General features: G+C 40.8%; 2 protein-coding genes across 4 annotated transcripts; one reads left to right on the plus strand and one right to left on the minus strand.

The window, feature by feature from the left end:
• Nucleotide 1: 1 nt before the first annotated feature.
• Nucleotides 2-4,854, minus strand: cyp19a1b (cytochrome P450, family 19, subfamily A, polypeptide 1b). Of its 3 annotated transcripts, XR_013077231.1 has the most exons (11): nucleotides 4,632-4,744; nucleotides 3,276-3,478; nucleotides 2,836-2,986; nucleotides 2,598-2,752; nucleotides 2,273-2,449; nucleotides 2,064-2,178; nucleotides 1,866-1,980; nucleotides 1,613-1,775; nucleotides 1,287-1,528; nucleotides 863-1,213; nucleotides 2-555 (listed from the first exon to the last, which is right to left on the minus strand). XR_013077231.1 is itself a non-coding variant. In XM_076732196.1 (10 exons), exons 2-10 carry the CDS (start codon nucleotides 3,430-3,432, stop codon nucleotides 968-970), a joined length of 1,521 nt encoding a protein of 506 aa, XP_076588311.1. In that variant the 5' UTR covers nucleotides 3,433-3,478; nucleotides 4,632-4,854; the 3' UTR covers nucleotides 2-967. The 3 variants fall into 3 exon arrangements, 2 of the variants coding, with proteins under 2 accessions (XP_076588311.1, XP_076588312.1); XM_076732196.1 differs by having other exon boundaries at nucleotides 2-1,213; nucleotides 4,632-4,854; XM_076732197.1 differs by having other exon boundaries at nucleotides 2-1,213; nucleotides 2,598-2,760; nucleotides 2,844-2,986; nucleotides 4,632-4,743.
• A 1,189-nt stretch (nucleotides 4,855-6,043) lies between these two features.
• LOC143321799 (uncharacterized) lies at nucleotides 6,044-15,833 on the plus strand. The gene is made up of 27 exons (XM_076732438.1): nucleotides 6,044-6,423; nucleotides 7,193-7,244; nucleotides 7,354-7,371; nucleotides 7,458-7,529; nucleotides 8,416-8,508; nucleotides 8,812-8,940; nucleotides 9,368-9,448; nucleotides 9,695-9,784; nucleotides 9,870-9,962; nucleotides 10,065-10,142; nucleotides 10,323-10,415; nucleotides 10,492-10,575; nucleotides 11,373-11,465; nucleotides 11,563-11,646; nucleotides 12,354-12,446; nucleotides 12,534-12,593; nucleotides 12,945-13,013; nucleotides 13,107-13,219; nucleotides 13,297-13,390; nucleotides 13,493-13,573; nucleotides 13,821-13,910; nucleotides 14,153-14,245; nucleotides 14,323-14,403; nucleotides 14,683-14,751; nucleotides 14,833-14,958; nucleotides 15,048-15,198; nucleotides 15,316-15,833. Exons 1-27 carry the CDS (start codon nucleotides 6,106-6,108, stop codon nucleotides 15,800-15,802), a joined length of 2,985 nt encoding a protein of 994 aa, XP_076588553.1. The 5' UTR covers nucleotides 6,044-6,105; the 3' UTR covers nucleotides 15,803-15,833.
• The last annotated feature ends 814 nt before the right edge of the window (nucleotides 15,834-16,647 follow it).

Below are 16,647 nucleotides of genomic sequence, written 5' to 3' on the forward strand. Positions count from 1 at the left end.
ATTGAATGAGCATTGTTTATTTGATCATACACCACATGTAAAAAATATGAGTAACATTTGATTTGTTGTTTTGTGTCACACAGGACACATTTCCATTCACTGAGACCCTGAAATTAAATAATCTCCATCTCTTATCTACATTAATTTTTTAATATAATGAGATTTAACATCAGAAAACAGTATGAGATAATAGGGGTAATGGGTTTGACCTCACACTAATGTACCATATATACAGTACACCTAATGTTTTCCATGTCTAGTGTGTGCTATAACTTGACATTTGCATCTAACTCTGCTCCCTACTATATTTTAAGTTTGGGTTTTTTGAAGTGGGCTTCTATGAGGTACTTTTCCAGTGCCAGTTTACAGAGCTAAGCAATGCACTGCTGAGGACTTTGGCAGCAGAAAAAGGCATTTTGGCCACCCAAGAAAAGGCCCACCTTAAAAAGCCCCACAGTTTAAGTGTACTCTATGTTTGGATTATTTTCACCACTTTACTTGCCCTTTACGACAGTTAACCAAAGCCATTGTGCTGCTCTCTCCAAACACACCAGACTCCTTTAACAAAAACAGTAATTTTTCCTCTCAGAGAAAAGAGGAGTTGCTGGTTGCTACCGCTGCCTCATACTCTTAGTTTGTGTCCTTGTGTGTTTTCAGTGAACCTGAACTAACCCTTTAAAACACAGAAGTCACACAATAACACAAACAAACTGAAAAATCTAGGCAGCAGCAGACCAGCAACTCCTGTGTTGTGCAAGGTAAAATGACTGTTTTTGTTGAAGGAGTCTGGTGGAGTTAGTGAAACATCTGCTGTAACATCAAACAAACTTAAGATATGTACAACAAATGAAACCCAGAGTACCAGAGTTAATGTTTTTTTCACTTTCATGTCATCTTGGTCAGGGGCTCAGCAGGCTCAGCAGACCCATCCTCTTCACTGTATCAGATACTATAATACTAAGTAGCTTCAGCTGTGAGGGGTTTGTGCTGTTCGGGGGATAAAGCGCATGGTCAGGCTGTGCTCGTCCTCCACGGGCTGCTGCGACAGGTTGTTGGTCTGCCTGATGCTGTTGAGGGTGCAGCCTGGGCGAGGACACACAGTATAGCGAGACAGCAGAGTGACCAGGATGGCCTTCATCATCACCATGGCGATGTGTTTGCCCACGCAGGAACGAGGGCCGCAGCCGAAGGGCTGGAAGAAACGACTGGGCACCTGCCAAGCAGAGGAGGCACACACTCAGCTGATGTTTCGTGTCTCTAGAGCTACACACTGTTACGTAACTTACTGTTTTTTCAAAGTTGGTCAGGCTGAACTCTTTGGGTTTTGGGAAAAATTCACTCTTATGCATGAGACCAATGTTGAGAATGATGTTGGTTCCTTTTGTAATTTTAGTGCCTTCGATGATGTCGTCCTCCAGAGCTTTTCGCATCGTGAAATCCACCACAGGATGGAACCTCAAAGACTCGTTGATGAAGCTCTCCATCACTTTCAGGCTTTGATAATTGATGTTCTCAGTACCTTTTTCACCTGGAAATGAAAATGTAGTGTTCACATTGTTTTAATAGTGGCTTCATGCAGTGAAACAGATTAATGCCACATGAAAGCATTTACTCAAGACAGTGTTCATCTCCTCCACTATCCTCTGCTCTATGTCTGGGTGTTGTTTCAGCAGCATCAGCATGAAGAAGAGGCTGATGGAAAGCGTGTCTGGCGCCGCAATCACCATCTCCAGCACGCACTGCCTGACGTTATCTGCTGAAAGCTCACCGAGGTTCTGTTAAAAAAAAATGATATGCAGAATGAAGCAAACACATGAAATGTACTCTGTGACAGAGGGAGTATAGATGTCTGAAAAGAGGCAAACCTGAGCAAAGATTAGCTCTGTTGCAAAGTCAAGATCATCATCCAACTTCTCAGACTCATTTATGATCTTTCTTTTCATTTCAAGAAGGCCCTCCATCACGTCTTGCAGCTCCTGGCTGTTGGCGCAAAGAGCGACGCAGAGATTAGTCTGGAAAAATCACAAGACGAGACTCATTTCTGTGAGGTGTAAGGATCTTACGCCGCTCTCTTGTGCTTGTTGTACAGCCATCCAATCTTGAAGAATATATCAGGCTTTATCAGAACTGTCTGCCAGGTCTCAAAGTAGTTGTGGATTTTCATCAGCAAGTCCTTTTCTGAGTCATGAGGAAGAAAAGACAGAGTCAGGAGCTGCAGGCGTCGGTCCAAGAGCTGGAAACATTATTTACAGACAGTGAACATGCAGCTGACCGTCGAGCGGCACCCTGAGGAAAAGCCTGTTGGAGATGTCCACCACCATGGCTCGCAGCAGATTGAGAGAATCCACATGTCCGGAGCGGTCGGTCATCTCCTGCAGGCTGTCCAGGTGTTTGGCTGTGGAGCTCACGCAGATTCCCACCGTCCTCTGGAGGCCGGGGCCTGTCAGAGCTGCGAAACAACCAAGAAGCAGTGCAGTAACTCTAGTACAACGATGCAGTGTTTCAGCAGGGGAGCACTTATTCTTCTTAGCTTGTTAGACACGCGAACATGTGTGGAAAGAGGTGAAATAAGGCATCACAATCCAATGGACGCTCACCCTTAGAAAAGTATGTCCTCACTTTTTTCCACATGAGGACGTCACTGTTGAAAATGATACCCTTCCCTTCCATCCCAACGCACTGCAGCCCTGTTTTGCTGCCAAATCTGGCTGTGTAGTGGTCGCTCCTCAGAACGTGATACACTGCCGAAGACCTGCAAGAGTCGCCGGGCTTTTACTTCCACGCTCATGGGATACACTGTGAATGTGAAGAGTTTTAACTCAAAAAAAGACCTGCCTGCTCAGAATGACGGTCTCCTCGCCGTTAATCCAGACGCGGACAATGCTGCCATATTTGTTGTTGTAGTAGTTGCTGGCTGTTCCTATCCCAGTCCACATGAATCTGCTGTAGGTGAGAATGGGACCAAGCCCTGCCAAGAAGGGAGGACCTGGGAGACAGAAGCAGGTAATGAGACATGATGGTGAACGGCAAGTGAAAACAGACGAACTCCTGTATGGAAATCTATAAACTCTTAGATTATTTCATCAATCATGTGATGCAGAAACATTTACTTTGGCTCTAAATTCCATGTTTCTATTCTGAAAATTTACTGCCACTGTTCAAAGTATAAAACACTGAAAGAAACACATATTTCCCATGTTCCTTTGCTTATTTACAGCCACTTGTGGACTAAACTGTAAAACTTATATGAAAGAACAGGAGCTGAGGTCTCTTACCTGGGATGTGTGACCGGTTTGATTGGCTCCACGCGGTGAAGACCAGCAGCAGCAGCAGCAGCAGCAGCAGCAGCAGCAGAGGGGCGGTGACTTCAGACACCGTTTCAGCCGCCGTGGAGCCGACGGTGAGTATCTCCAGCGGCAGCATCCTGTTCATAACGCCTGAGCAGGCTTTGACACTGTGCTCATAAAGCTTCTCTCTCCTTTAAAAAACAGACAAACCAAACTCGTAAAACAAAATAGAAGATCTCTAATCCGTGGCCAGCCGTCCTTTTCATCCCTTGTAATTCTCTTGTCCTTCAGTGCTGGGATGAAGGCACACATTAAAGCCGAAATACACCCACGTCAAGCTTTATGATGAACTGTTTGTATCACAGCAGTGTTACAATATTCCGGATCTAATATCTCACTAAAGTGAGAATCAGGCATCAGGCTCTCGCTTAAATGATGGTGATTACATGAAGGTCAGTCTGTGTGGATTCATGTCCTTGTTCATTCAAAACTGAAAGCTGCACACTTTGCCTGAAGTTTAATTTCTAAGATTTGGGTAACACTTTCCATTGCAACCACATATACAGTATAATGCTTTATCTCTACACTCACAAGCACACATAATGCTTTCTGATGCTTTACATCAGCAGTCATGAAACATTGTGGATGTGACTTAGAATGAATTAGAACGACCTGCACACAGCTCAGCAATCAGCTGTACTGAAGACTCGTGCTATAATAGTGCATCATAAGTTATTGTATGTGTCAAGTAAGGACACATTGATGCATCCATAATAATGCACGCTTCATCATAACATCTGGTTGTTGCTGGTAAGTAAAGTGCAATGCACATCAATGCATTTTAAAGAATTTATGCTGCATCATAAGTGATATTTATGTAAGATGTATGCTGAGAATTACAAGTAAAATTAGATTAGTCAGTTTGTCAAGTAAGGTTTGTATTGACTGCTAAAGATTCATTTTGATTGTATTGGTCATAAAACCTTTTCTTTTTTTACAGTTTCCTCTCTCACAATCCGGACATTGCTTTCCTGAATGTCTTCATGTTTTCAGATCTAATTGTGCAGTGACAGAACATGGTCAAATAGAGACATGAGAGAGAGTTAAAGTTTCAGTTGAATTTCATAATGCAGATTTCTGCCTCACTTCAGTGTCTCAATACAGGAACCAAAGTCCACACAATTCACTTTTTAAAATGAGTAAAAAGTCAAGGTGGGTTATTGATTTTCAGCACATTATATTCTCAAAGGTTTTTACATCTGGATAACATTAAAGCAGTATCTTTTTACTAGTCTAAGCATTATTTGCTTCTTCATTACCAAATAATCAAAGAATAATACTCACCTCTCTTGTTCTTTCCTACTCCTGACAAATTGAGAATGCAGTTTGAGGAGATGCTCTGCTTCCTCCACTGGTTTTAAAGATGATCAACATCCTTCTACCAAATAAATCAAAGTGATTCAAGTGTTTATAAATCCTCGCTCGAGCCTGCACTTAACTGGTTGCTTAGAAACACTACCACTTCGGAGTTACAAGTACCATTACATGGCAGGCCAGATAACAGTGCGCGTCTGAACCACAAAGCAGCTTCGAAAAGAACAAAAAAAGTTTTTTGTTTTTTTTTTATTCCTAAGAATGCAAAACCTGCAGGTCTTTCATCGGTTGTATTATGCTTCATTTTTTTTTTTTAAGATGGGATTACTTCAGGTTTAGCTTTGTTCAAAAGAAAGAAGCCCCACTGTCCAATTCATCAACCCAGGAGGCTTTTCAAGGGGAAATTAATCAGCTGGGTCAGACTGACCTGTGTCAATGGGAGCAAGGATTCAGCCAGCACTTCAAAAAAGGAAAGAGAGGGGAAAAAGAAAATGCCAATCTTTCTAATTGAAAGTCTTCAACATTTCAATTTCAAATGGGCGTGAGTGCCGCACCACGTGGAGAGAAATGATGGTGGATGGGAAGTTAGAAAGGGAAAACAGTCGGTGCAGAGGTTGTGCGCTTACAATGAGCTGTCCCTCAAGCTAAGCACCTATGAATAGCTGGCATGCTCTCGATCAAGATGTTGGCTTCACATTTAGGGGTTTGGGTGGGGGCTTTTATCCCAAGTTGGCTGAAAAACTTGCTTTTCTCATTGTAGCAGCGACTAATAGAACAGATCAATGGGACTTTTCTGGTAAATGGGGAAACTTTAATGTCACCTGTACACCAACACAAGTGGAGAAATAATATGTCACCGTTATTCTCTGTTTGGGAAGGCGTAATGCGATAGATGAAAAACATGAAAACACATTTATTAATAGGACATTTTAGCACGCACACACACACACACACACACACACACACACACACACACACACATCCACACACCCACAGTCTTTTACTGAAAGCGCTCTGAAAGCTCTTTTGTGGATCCAGAGAATGTTCCCCTTGTTCCCAACTTATTTATTCCACTTCCATGTAATTTTGTGTAGGACGGACTGGGGACAATATTGAGAGAAAGAGCACCAGAGTGATGAGAAGGAATACACTGTCTGCACGATGTGTCATTCTGGAAATATGACAATTAGCTTCCTCTAAATCAAGTATGGCCTATTAGATTTTAACTGTTTCCCAGATGCTTGTTGTTGCGCAATGCATCACATGGTTCCCCCTGCACTTACAGACAGATTTTGACATGTTTATTCCTCTACAGCAGCTTGCAGCGTACTTCCCCTCTGACGTCCCATCTGCTGGCAGGTGTTCAGATATGTGCTGCATATGCTTGTGGATCTCAGAGCCCGGATCACTTCTGCAGTGAAGGACCAGGAAGCAGGGCACAGACATGAAGGAGAGGAGTGGGGTTTTCCTCGCGTGGAAAGTGCTGCTGGCGGGCACGTGTGCGCTGCTGCTCCTCGGCTCGGCGCCTCTGGTGTTCCTGCTGGTTCGGCAGAGAGAGCTGACGGACGAGCTGCTCAGGTTGGACGGCCAGGTGCAGGAGCTGTCACAGAGGTGCAGGCTGCAGGAAGGGATCCTGCCCGCGGACCCTGCAGAGGCCGGAGAGCTGAAGAAGCTCCACCGCAGCAGAAGAGACCAGGAGCAACCGACACAAAGCCAAGACGAGAAGGACATGCTGATGATGATGACGTACTCCATGGTTCCTGTAAGACGCCAGACTCTTTTTATTTGTCAACACTACAGACTGTTTACTGCACTTCTGTTTGAAAAATGATATATGAAGAGAGAGATTTATGGATTTCTCATTACGTTATTATGAGTGGCAACAGGGGAGTGATCAACAACTCTTTGCTGTCATCTTTAATAGAAACATTTCCTCCTTTTTCCCCTCTGGGATAAGAAGCATGTCTTTGTAATGCAAAGAATCCAAGAGTCTGTTGCAGAGCTTAAGGAGAAGTCTGGTTTTCCACTGGATCTTTCCGGATAAACACTTTGAGCAGCGTGACTGTTGCCTGCTCCTCCCTCAACTGTAATCACATCCACTGGGAGCTGGCATTTCTTCAGAGGGCGCTGCTGTGGTATTTGACAGAGAGGGAAACACATTTACCAGTGATACACATGTATTTTACCAAAATGACGTCAAGTTTTATTACTGAAAAGCAGCAAACATTCACATTTAAGAAGGCAGAATCAGCAAATTTCTGCCTTAAAAATCACATTGACAATTTAATTTTGTGCCAACTGTCTGAGAATCACCTCATCTTCTCTAAAAATCTGATTAATGTGGAATTAAAACAGGTGTAATCTTCTCTAAAACCCTGAGAGGAAATGGCACAGTTATATTTGATAAGATGTCTCAAAAGAAGAGCAAAGGTGTGTGTGTGTAACTATGGAAAGCTTCCAGATGTTCCAGGTGTGGTAACAATCAACAGTGACTTCACCTCCTGTGTTGTTTCTATTTTTCTTTATTTCAGGTCAAAGCCTTCGTAGATCTGTGCAACAGCTCCAGAGGAATTTGTTTAACAGGTGCGCTTCATGAATACTCTCCACTCCAGCACTTTAGCTTTTATGCTTTCTGGTGTTTCCTCTGCATTTAATTTATGTTAAACATTCTATATTTTCATTTTTTTCCCAGGCCCACCGGGACCACCAGGTAAATACAAGCACTTTGATTAGCGGCATCAGTTACTTAAACTAAGCCAAATCTGTTGCTGCAGTCACAGATCTTTTGCCTGTTAGGTTTGCCCGGTAGAGCTGGTTCACCGGGAGCGAAGGGCGCGCCGGGGCCAGAGGGGAGACGAGGAAAAAGAGGTGAGAGATCTGCTGTGTCTTAGAAATGTTAGGGCGCTGTGCAGAACATCAGTGAAACTGAATGTGATGATTTGCTCCTCCTTTCTGACATATACTCAATTGAAAACAGTACAAAGACAGTATATTTAATGCTTTACCTCATCAACTTCATTGTTTTTGTAAATATCTTCCTGTTCTGAGTTGATGCAGCAACACGTTTAAAACAAGTTGGGACAGGAGCAAGAAAAAGCTGGGAAAGTTGTGTGAATGCTCCAAAAACACCTGTCCTTCACAAGCAAGGATGGAGCGAGGTTCAGCACTTTGTGAACACAAGATTTTTAAAGGATGTTACTACATGAACAGTTTGTAAAACTTTTGTCTGTAAACACAGTTCATTTGCAAATGACTGCCCTCTGTGTTATTTAGGTTTTACACAGCGTCCCCACCTCTCTGGAATCGGGCTGGTATTTATCATTTCAGGCTAACGGAGATGAAGCGTGCAGCAGATCAGACAAACTCAGAGACAGAAGTCAGTCACAAGTTTCAAACAGTCTTCCATTGTTCAGCCGCTGTTACACAACATGAGAATCCCACTCGCTGTCTGCAAGAGGCTTTGTCTATCGCTGCGACTTTAGAAATGCATGAGGGGCTGCTTTAGTCAGAAAATGTTTGCTGGGCTTTTCACACATGAATCAGAGTTTCACTCATTCACTGGAACATTTCAGCGACTCTGGACGGCGTCACAGACGAGCTCGGCTGTATTTCAGTCAGAAGGAAAAGAGTTAACACGACTGTCAGTTCATCTGCTGACAGATTCACAGTGCTACAGTTAACACACAGCTTTTAGCTTGGATTTCCATTTTCAGCTCTGCGGTTTAAACTAATGACCACCCCTGTCACTGACTAGGGCCCCCTGGTGAAAAAGGAGAACCAGGACCTAAAGGAGACCCTGGACCGCCCCGACTGAAAGGCGAAACCTACAGTGACATTCTGACTGAGGGTGAGACATGGCAGCATCTTTAAACCTGATATGAATACCGTGATTAAGAGAGAGGAAACATCACATCTCACAAAGTCTGTGTCCAAACTTTAGTCAAGATTACATCTAAAAAGCTGATTTTACAAATATCTATTGTGTATTAAATTGTTAGAATGGTTTACATTTAACAGATTCCCACCACTGCTTAGGTCACAGTCACAGTACAATGTTGAAAAATATCAAGAACTTACATTAGTGCTTTCCTGTTTCTCTGTTCTTGCTGTTGTTGAGTCTATGTCACTGACCAGCAGTGTTGTTTATTAGGTCCTCCTGGTCCGAGGGGTCCACCTGGCCCACCTGGCCCTCCTGGTCCACCGTGTCCTGCTTGGTATTGTAATCAAATGAGAAACAAGACCGTCAGAGATCACATCCATCAAACCGTCGTGCTGATGGGTGAGAACATCTCTGTTGAACCATCTACAGTCATTTTCACCATGACGTGTTCATGCTGTGTGACGTGTTTTTGAGTGAACTGCTGAATTCTCCGTAACTTTCATTCCCCAGCAGGAAGACGTAAATGATTTTTCAGAGGCATCTCCTCGTGGCCAGGAGTTCTGGTTCAGAAATCTTTATTTGTTTATTGGCCTCAAAGTCGTACTGAAATCAGCCTATAAAATATCCACCGTGTGTTGGCTCAGGATGGGAGGATAACTCCCCGAGTAAACCCCCAAAATCCCCATCCAAAAATACAGACACGACCTCAGTACCCTCAATGGCAACTCTGGCCCCAATCACATCAACCACAAAACTACAAAGTCCTGCCACCTTTCCAAGACATCACAAAAGTTAACCTTCAGGTTTTCCTCTTGTTCATATTTAGATTCATCTCCTGTTCTGACCAGTGAGGCCTTCAATGACACCGACACCGAAAACGTCAGCAGCTCCACAATGAGCTGGACTGGTGGGAAGAAATTTACAACATTTTTACGAGTTAATGGTTCAGACTATAGACTGTCTGTGACTTACAGCTTCAAACTGCTCCTTAATTTTATCTCATTTATATGATGATGAATAACTAGCGCTAGAATGTAACTAAGTACATTAGTTAGAGTATTTTGTTTCATGCTGATTTATACTTTTACTTCACGACAGTTATTTGACAGCTTTACTTAGTAGTCACTTTAGAAATTGAAATTTATTTCCACAGAATCACCGTCACCACATCCAGCCAATGAGAGCACAGATGTGTTGAATGTTACTGACTCTGAAAAACTTCTACAAGCAAGTGTGGAGTCTGGTAAGCAGCTGCAGACGTCATTGTCAGAACAATTTGATCATATACAACACATGTTTAATCCAGTACTTTTCCTCTTCTTTTCTAGAGTCAGTATCCCTTCATCCAGCGTTCAGCCATGAAACCATGAATGATACCGAGACAGGGAATGTTACAGAGGCGCCAAATAAATTACTGCCAGGTGTTAACTGTGTTTTCAGTTATATGTCTTGAATTAAAGATGCTGCCCCGAAACACCATTAGTGTGTGTAAATGTTCCATAATGTCTCCTGTGATTCTTCAGGCCTGATTCTTCCAGACCTCATTGAAGATGGTGACACCTTCAGTGGCAGAGAGAACTTAACTATTACTATGGAAAATGGTAAGAAATATTGTAATATTGTAAACACTGTGTTTGGTATCGCTATTCATTTCAGAACAGTCTTCTACCTTATTAGTATTAGCTTGGAAAGAGACTGTATGACCACATGCTGCCTGTTTCAGTAGAAGTAGAATAGAATAGAAGTTATCTAAATTCTGTTTTATTTTTTATTTTCTGCAGAGTTGGTGTCACCTCTTCCAGACTACAGACACGACCCGTGGCTTGAAACCAGCAGAGGAAGTGTGACAGAGGCGCCAGTTCACTCATTAACAGGTGGGAGACGCTGGGACTCAGTCATGAAATGTTTGTACACACTGATTAGATCTAAATCTCACCTTTCTGTCCACAGCGTCACCAACACCACATCCAGCTCATGAAGCCAGAGATGTTTTTAATGTTACTGAGAAACTTCAAGACACAGATAAGCAATCTGGTAAGCAACAGTTTCAGTACCACTTTCAACCCCATAGGCTTTCTTAATGTTGGAAAGGAGTGGAAAAATATGACCTGCTTTAACTCATGAAGTGAGTCAGGTTATTAACAGGTAGGTGGTAACTCATAAAGTGAGTGAATACCCGACAAAATGTGGGCTATAACGTGTTTGCAGAAGATTTGCCTTTGGCATGTTTTTTTTTTTTTTTTAATTTGAAATCTAAAGTGCATTAAAGAGGACAAGGAAATAAAATCATGTTTATTCATGCAATCACAGTACAAGTTTACAGAGAAGAGTTTCATGTTAAAATTCAGTGCTAGAAGTATTCAAATCCTTTACTTAAGTTAAAAAACTTAAAGTCCTGCATTCACAATCATGCACAGGTCAAAATACAGGAGTTTTGTAAGCTTAATGTACATAAATGATCAAAAGTACTATATGAGAAGTCCAGAGGGGATGTACATCCATATGTGTTATACATGTTTTTATATAAACACAAAAAATACCCAGAAACTATAGCTGTGAAATAAAAGTAAAACATGTCCCTCTTTAATATAGTCGATTAGAAACTAAAATACAAGTACCTCAAAACCGGGCTTTTAAGTGCAGTACTTGAGTACATGTACTTAGTTACTTTCCACCTCTGGAAGCTGTAAATATCCAATACAAAAATGTACTTTCTACTGTTTGTAATGGAAGGTTTTGTCATGTTCTGCTGAGTGCAGGCAGTGTAGAATAAACTGTATTTTTATGATATGAAACAACATGTTAAACTCAGCCTGCCTTTTATTTTCTAGAGTCGGTATCATTTCATAAAGACTTCAGCCATGATGCCCTGAATGGCTCCAGCACAGAGAGCGTTACAGACGGACCAGTTCACTCATTAACAGGTGGGAGGTGCTGGGACTCGTTTGGGGTTTGATTAATGTTTGATTTTGAGGTTCAAATTGTTACTCATCTTTTTAAATCTCACCTTTCTTTCCACAGCGTCACCAACACCACATCCAGCTCATGAAGCCAGAGATGTTTTTAATGTTACTGAGAAATTTCTAGACACAGATAAGCAATCTGGTAAGAAACAGTTTCAGTACTGTTTTTAATCCAATAGGCTTTCTTTATACTAGAAATGAATATAAAAATATGACCTGTTTCAACTCAAGCAAGTATATATTAATATTTGTATTATCTGTATATGTGATGCATCAGTGTGTCAGCAGCATTTTACTGTGCAGCTAGTTTTAACTCCTTCATATGGGAGAGTAAACAAGACAAAACAAAGCTCTGATACACAAATCTGTTTTCACGTCTTTGCTTTTTCTCTAATTATTGTATTTTTTTGTGAAAAGTTTGATAATATGAAGAGTTATTGAAATGAAGTGTAGAGAGGAAATGCAGCCACATATGTATATTTATATAACACCTTAATTTGAAAAGTAACCAGTAACTATAGCAGCCAAATAAATGTGGTGACATGTAGTAAAAAGTGCGATATGTCCCCCTTAAATGTAGTATACAAGTACCTCAAAATGGTATTTAAGTGCAGTACTTGAGTAAAGGTACTTTCCACTACTGGAAACAATAATTGTCTAAAATAAAAATGTACTTTCCTCTGTTTGCAGCTTCTCTCCTCTCTGCAGGTTACAACCACTTATTTTCCCTCTCTGCTGGAAAGTTACTCAGATCAGGAGCTGTAGAGTTCTGCTGAAAAGAGGCTGTACAGAAAAAACTGATTTTGGCCAAATGAAACAATTAAACTCAGCCTGCCTTTTATTTTCTAGAGTTGGTATCATCTCATAAAGACTTAAGCCACGATGCCCGGAATGACTCGAACACAGACGGCGTTACAGATGGACCAGTTCACTCATTAACAGGTGGGAGATGCTGTGTTTTGTATTATGAGTAAAGTGAGTGACCACTACTTTAAAACATTAGATATAATGTTTAATTTCTTTCTGCAGACCAACACAATGATACCTTCAATAACAGTGGAACCATCATGGATGCACACATGAAAAGTGGTGAGAAACCTTTTTTTTCCTTAACTCAAAGCTGTCATCACCCTCAATATGCTGATTTAAAGATTTATTTATTTTAAGGGTCAATGAAATAGATTAGCAGTGGTATGATTTATTGTATGAGTATTTCTTAGCTGCTGTTTTGGCTACAAACAAGAAATATTCAGTAGCATTCATGCACTGTATCTTAAAACAGGTATTAGACTATGATTACAGTTTGCTGCAGTTTAAGTGAATATTGAAGGTTTTATAATAGCTTTGGACTGCAATATATCTACTAAAAATATTATATTTATTACATTTTTTTATAAGGACAAAATGTGAATTTGTCTTCTTTTGTCACTTTTTCTTTAGACTCTTCGTATTCACCCCAGAATGACAGCAAACTCAATTTGACTAGCAAAGACAGATGGACCAAAGCTGGTAATTAATGATCCGAGTTAATGATTTTTATGATGAGATGTTCAAGTTTTGATCAGATTTAACATCTGTATCATATGTCATCTTTATTTCCAGAGTCATCAACACCACATCCAGCCGATTATAGCAGAAATCTATTGAATGTTACCGACCCTAAGACACTTTTAGACACGAGTGTGGAGTCTAATAAGCAACTGTTGGAAGACACTGGTAGGAAGGCATGACTGTCAGACCTCATTTCTGTCATATAAATAACATGTTTAACCAAGAGCTTTTTTATTTTCTCGAGTCAGTCTCACTTCACCCAGAGTTCAGCCATGACACCGTGAATGAAACCACGACAGGGAATGTTACAGAGGCACCAATTAAAGTACTAACAGGTATTAAGTGTGTTTTGAATTATACATAAAAGTCTCTTGTATCCTAATTAAAGGACATTAGTGTTTGTAAATGTTGGATAAATGTCTCCTTTCATTCTACAGTCCTACTTTCTCCAGACCAGATTCAAACCAGTGATGCCTTCAATGGCAGTGGAAACATCAATGATACACCCATGAAAAGTGGTAAAATACAATATAACACGCTGTATATAACATATTTGGTATCAACATTGACCAGTTCACATGAGTAGCGTGAGCAGCAGTTAGCAGTTACCCTGCTGATATGCTGCCCCCTATTTGTTTGGAGTGACCTTTGCAGGTGGCCAGTTCTTACACATCGTACCTTTAAGTTAAGGCACAAATATAAAATCTAGATATCTAGTTATGAAGACAACAATAAATGGTTCAGATTCTGGTTTGTTTTCCACAGAGGTAGTGTCGCCTCATCCAGGCAGAACTGACTCGTGGATTGAAACCAGTACAAAGGACGTTACAGAGGCGCCAATTAACTTATTTACAGGTAGGAGATACTGAGATTTAATCTTTAAGGTTTAAGATTTAGTCTTAACTTCATACTGTTAATAACTTTCTTTCAGTATTGACCAGTTCATTTTGGTCATGGCACAAATTTAAAATCTAGTTAACAAGCATTTACATTATTCCACAGTTCTTTCAGGATAATATTATACTGTACCATTAACGTAATATCAGTCTGTAATGAGACTGTGCTTTATGAAAACCAAATACCTTTTTATTTTCTAGAGCCAATATCCTCTCATCAAGACAACAGCCGCGACACCTTGACCGATACCAAAGGAGAAAATACTACAGAGGCACCACTTAAATCATTAACAGGTAGGCTTTATACAGCCTAAAAACACATACTTTTGTCCATATGTATTTTTCTGTGTATGTTTCCTTTCATTTTACAGCCTCGCTCTCTGTAGACCAGACTCAAAAGAGAGACGCCTTCAATAACAGTGGAAACATTATAGATACGCCCATGAAAAGTGGTAAGACACTGTCTCGTGTACCATATTTGGTTTAAGATTTGACTTATTCACATTTAGACTTAGTTATTAAAATTTCTCTTTTCTCTCAAAGCCCATCCACCATCTTTAAAAACACTGATTTAAAGATTTATTTTACAAGTGGATTGATTTAAAATCATCTGTGATCACCATCTTTTTTCTTTATGGCTACAAACAGAATAAAAATCCACTCTATATATTTATATTTCACCATAAGAAAATATGAATAAGCCTTGTTGTTCCTCTTCCTTTTTTGTTTAGACTCTTCATATCCACTCCAGACCAACAACAGGATCAATGTGACAACCAGTGACATATGGACAAGGGCTGGTTAGAGCATTTTGTCTATCTATCCATCCATCTATCTGATAACTTATTCACTAACTGAAGTACATATCTTCCTTTGTTTAGAGTGTAATATAAAAGCTATTAAATGTTCAGAGAGAGCCACCAAAATGCAAAGCACGTTTGGAGCCTGGATGTCCGATGCATCCCAGCTGGACGACGGCCGATACTGGCTGGCCGAGCACTTTTCAGGTGATGTTTACAGCAACCACAAGTCTGCCATACATCGTGGAGATTTGAGAGTCACTGCAGATTCAACGCAGAAACATTTCTTCCCCCAGGTCGACTTTTGGCGGAGCACAGGGACATTTCAACATTGCAGAATAAAAGCAACAAAACAATTGACGTCCTCAGGTTCTACCAGGGCTGTGGTCACGTTGTTTACAAGAAGTCACTGTACTTTCACAACGCAGGAACAAACAGACTTATAAAGTAAGTGTTAAACCTGACTTCGTTCTTGACTTATCAACTTACCAACATTCTTTTTGTCTGTCATGTGACTTTTCACATACTCACCTTCTTAACTTATCCATGATCAATATTTTACAGATTTGACCTGAACACCAAGAGAAGAACAAACACCCTGATCATGGCAAACAGCAGATATAAAAACCTGGAGTATCTTTTCCGCAACTCCAAGACCTATTTCAAGTTTGCTGTGGATGAAAATGGACTGTGGGTCATTTTTGCAGCAGATACAGATGACAGTACGATGGTTGCCAAGCTTAGCCCTGACACATTCTCTGTGGAGTCAGTCATTAACACTCACTACCCTACGACTAAAGCAGGAAACGCTTTCATTGTGTGTGGGATGCTATACTTTACGGACGACAAAGACAGAAGAGTTACATATGCTTTTGATTTAAAGAATGAGAGTCCTCAGGATGCAAGTTTTGATTTAAGGCCAGCTAATGGCATCTTGGCTATGCTGTCATATTATCCCAACAAAAAGATTTTGTACATGTGGGACAACAGCAGTGTGAAAACCTGCAAAGTCAAACTCAAACTGAACGGAAAACAACCACAAACCTTGTAAAAAGAGCAATTAAAGATTTTTTAAACTCTCAGTTGGTTTATGTGAATTTCTTGAAACAGCAACCCGATTTTGATGCAGGAGGAAGTTCAACAGCATCCTTCTTTATAAGAGAGCCACTGTCTGGAGAAAAACCCAGGCTGGATTACCAACTGGGCAAAGCAGGTAACTGTGTTGGAGGCCACAGACTCCCAGTGGGCTCAAAAGCCCCAGGTTTCACTGTCTATCGATTGTTTTTTGGTAAATTGTTAGAGAATTTAAATAACATGAACTAGGTTCTGCATTATTAGTTTACTGAATCTTGAGAGCCTGTCTTCATGGAAACTTGGAGGTGACACAATATAAAAATGCACAGACAGCAGGATGTGGTAGTGATCAGTAGGGACCCAACCTCTTATACTGTGTCTTATGATGTATTCTTGAGCTAGAGCTCACACACCAGAACTGACACTTCTCTTTGGGGACAGAAAATTCCTTAAATTACTTTGAAACCAATGTTGTGCTAGACCTGGTTTTTCCTCTCTGACTGGACTGATAACATGGCTTTTTTTTTTTTTTTTTGGCCTTAAACTGCCAGGAAAAGTCAAAAAGACAGGTTTCGGCAAAGAAGATGTGTTGTATGTATTTATATAACTTCATTACACCATGAGCAACTCAAACAATAATGAATCATGCCTTTTTGCGTCCTTGATCCGGAATCTTAGAATAGAGACAGTGTCCCATATTTACGAGGATCACAAAACGCAACACAACGTCACCATACCCTTGTAGGACCATGAATGCACCAGCAGTTATCCCGTTAACGCCTCCTGTGGATTAGTAGATCTCTAAACATGTGGATGGATTTG

This window comes from Chaetodon auriga, chromosome 6 (genome assembly GCF_051107435.1).
Source record: "Chaetodon auriga isolate fChaAug3 chromosome 6, fChaAug3.hap1, whole genome shotgun sequence".
Classification (NCBI taxonomy): domain Eukaryota; kingdom Metazoa; phylum Chordata; class Actinopteri; order Chaetodontiformes; family Chaetodontidae; genus Chaetodon; species Chaetodon auriga.

Bases quoted from the DNA above. Each gene is read 5' to 3' on its own strand.
- cyp19a1b (XM_076732196.1), bottom strand. From the start codon at position 3,432: ATGAACAGGATGCTGCCGCTGGAGATACTCACCGTCGGCTCCACGGCG. The intron at 1,776-1,865 runs GTTTGCCTCTTT...TTTTTTTAACAG, and splicing joins CAGAGCTAATCTTTGCTCAG to AACCTCGGTGAGCTTTCAGC. The intron at 1,214-1,286 runs GTAAGTTACGTA...TCTGCTTGGCAG, and splicing joins TGACCAACTTTGAAAAAACA to GTGCCCAGTCGTTTCTTCCA.
- LOC143321799 (XM_076732438.1), top strand. From the start codon at position 6,106: ATGAAGGAGAGGAGTGGGGTTTTCCTCGCGTGGAAAGTGCTGCTGGCG. The intron at 6,424-7,192 runs GTAAGACGCCAG...TCTTTATTTCAG, and splicing joins TGACGTACTCCATGGTTCCT to GTCAAAGCCTTCGTAGATCT. The intron at 8,941-9,367 runs GTGAGAACATCT...GTTCATATTTAG, and splicing joins TCAAACCGTCGTGCTGATGG to ATTCATCTCCTGTTCTGACC.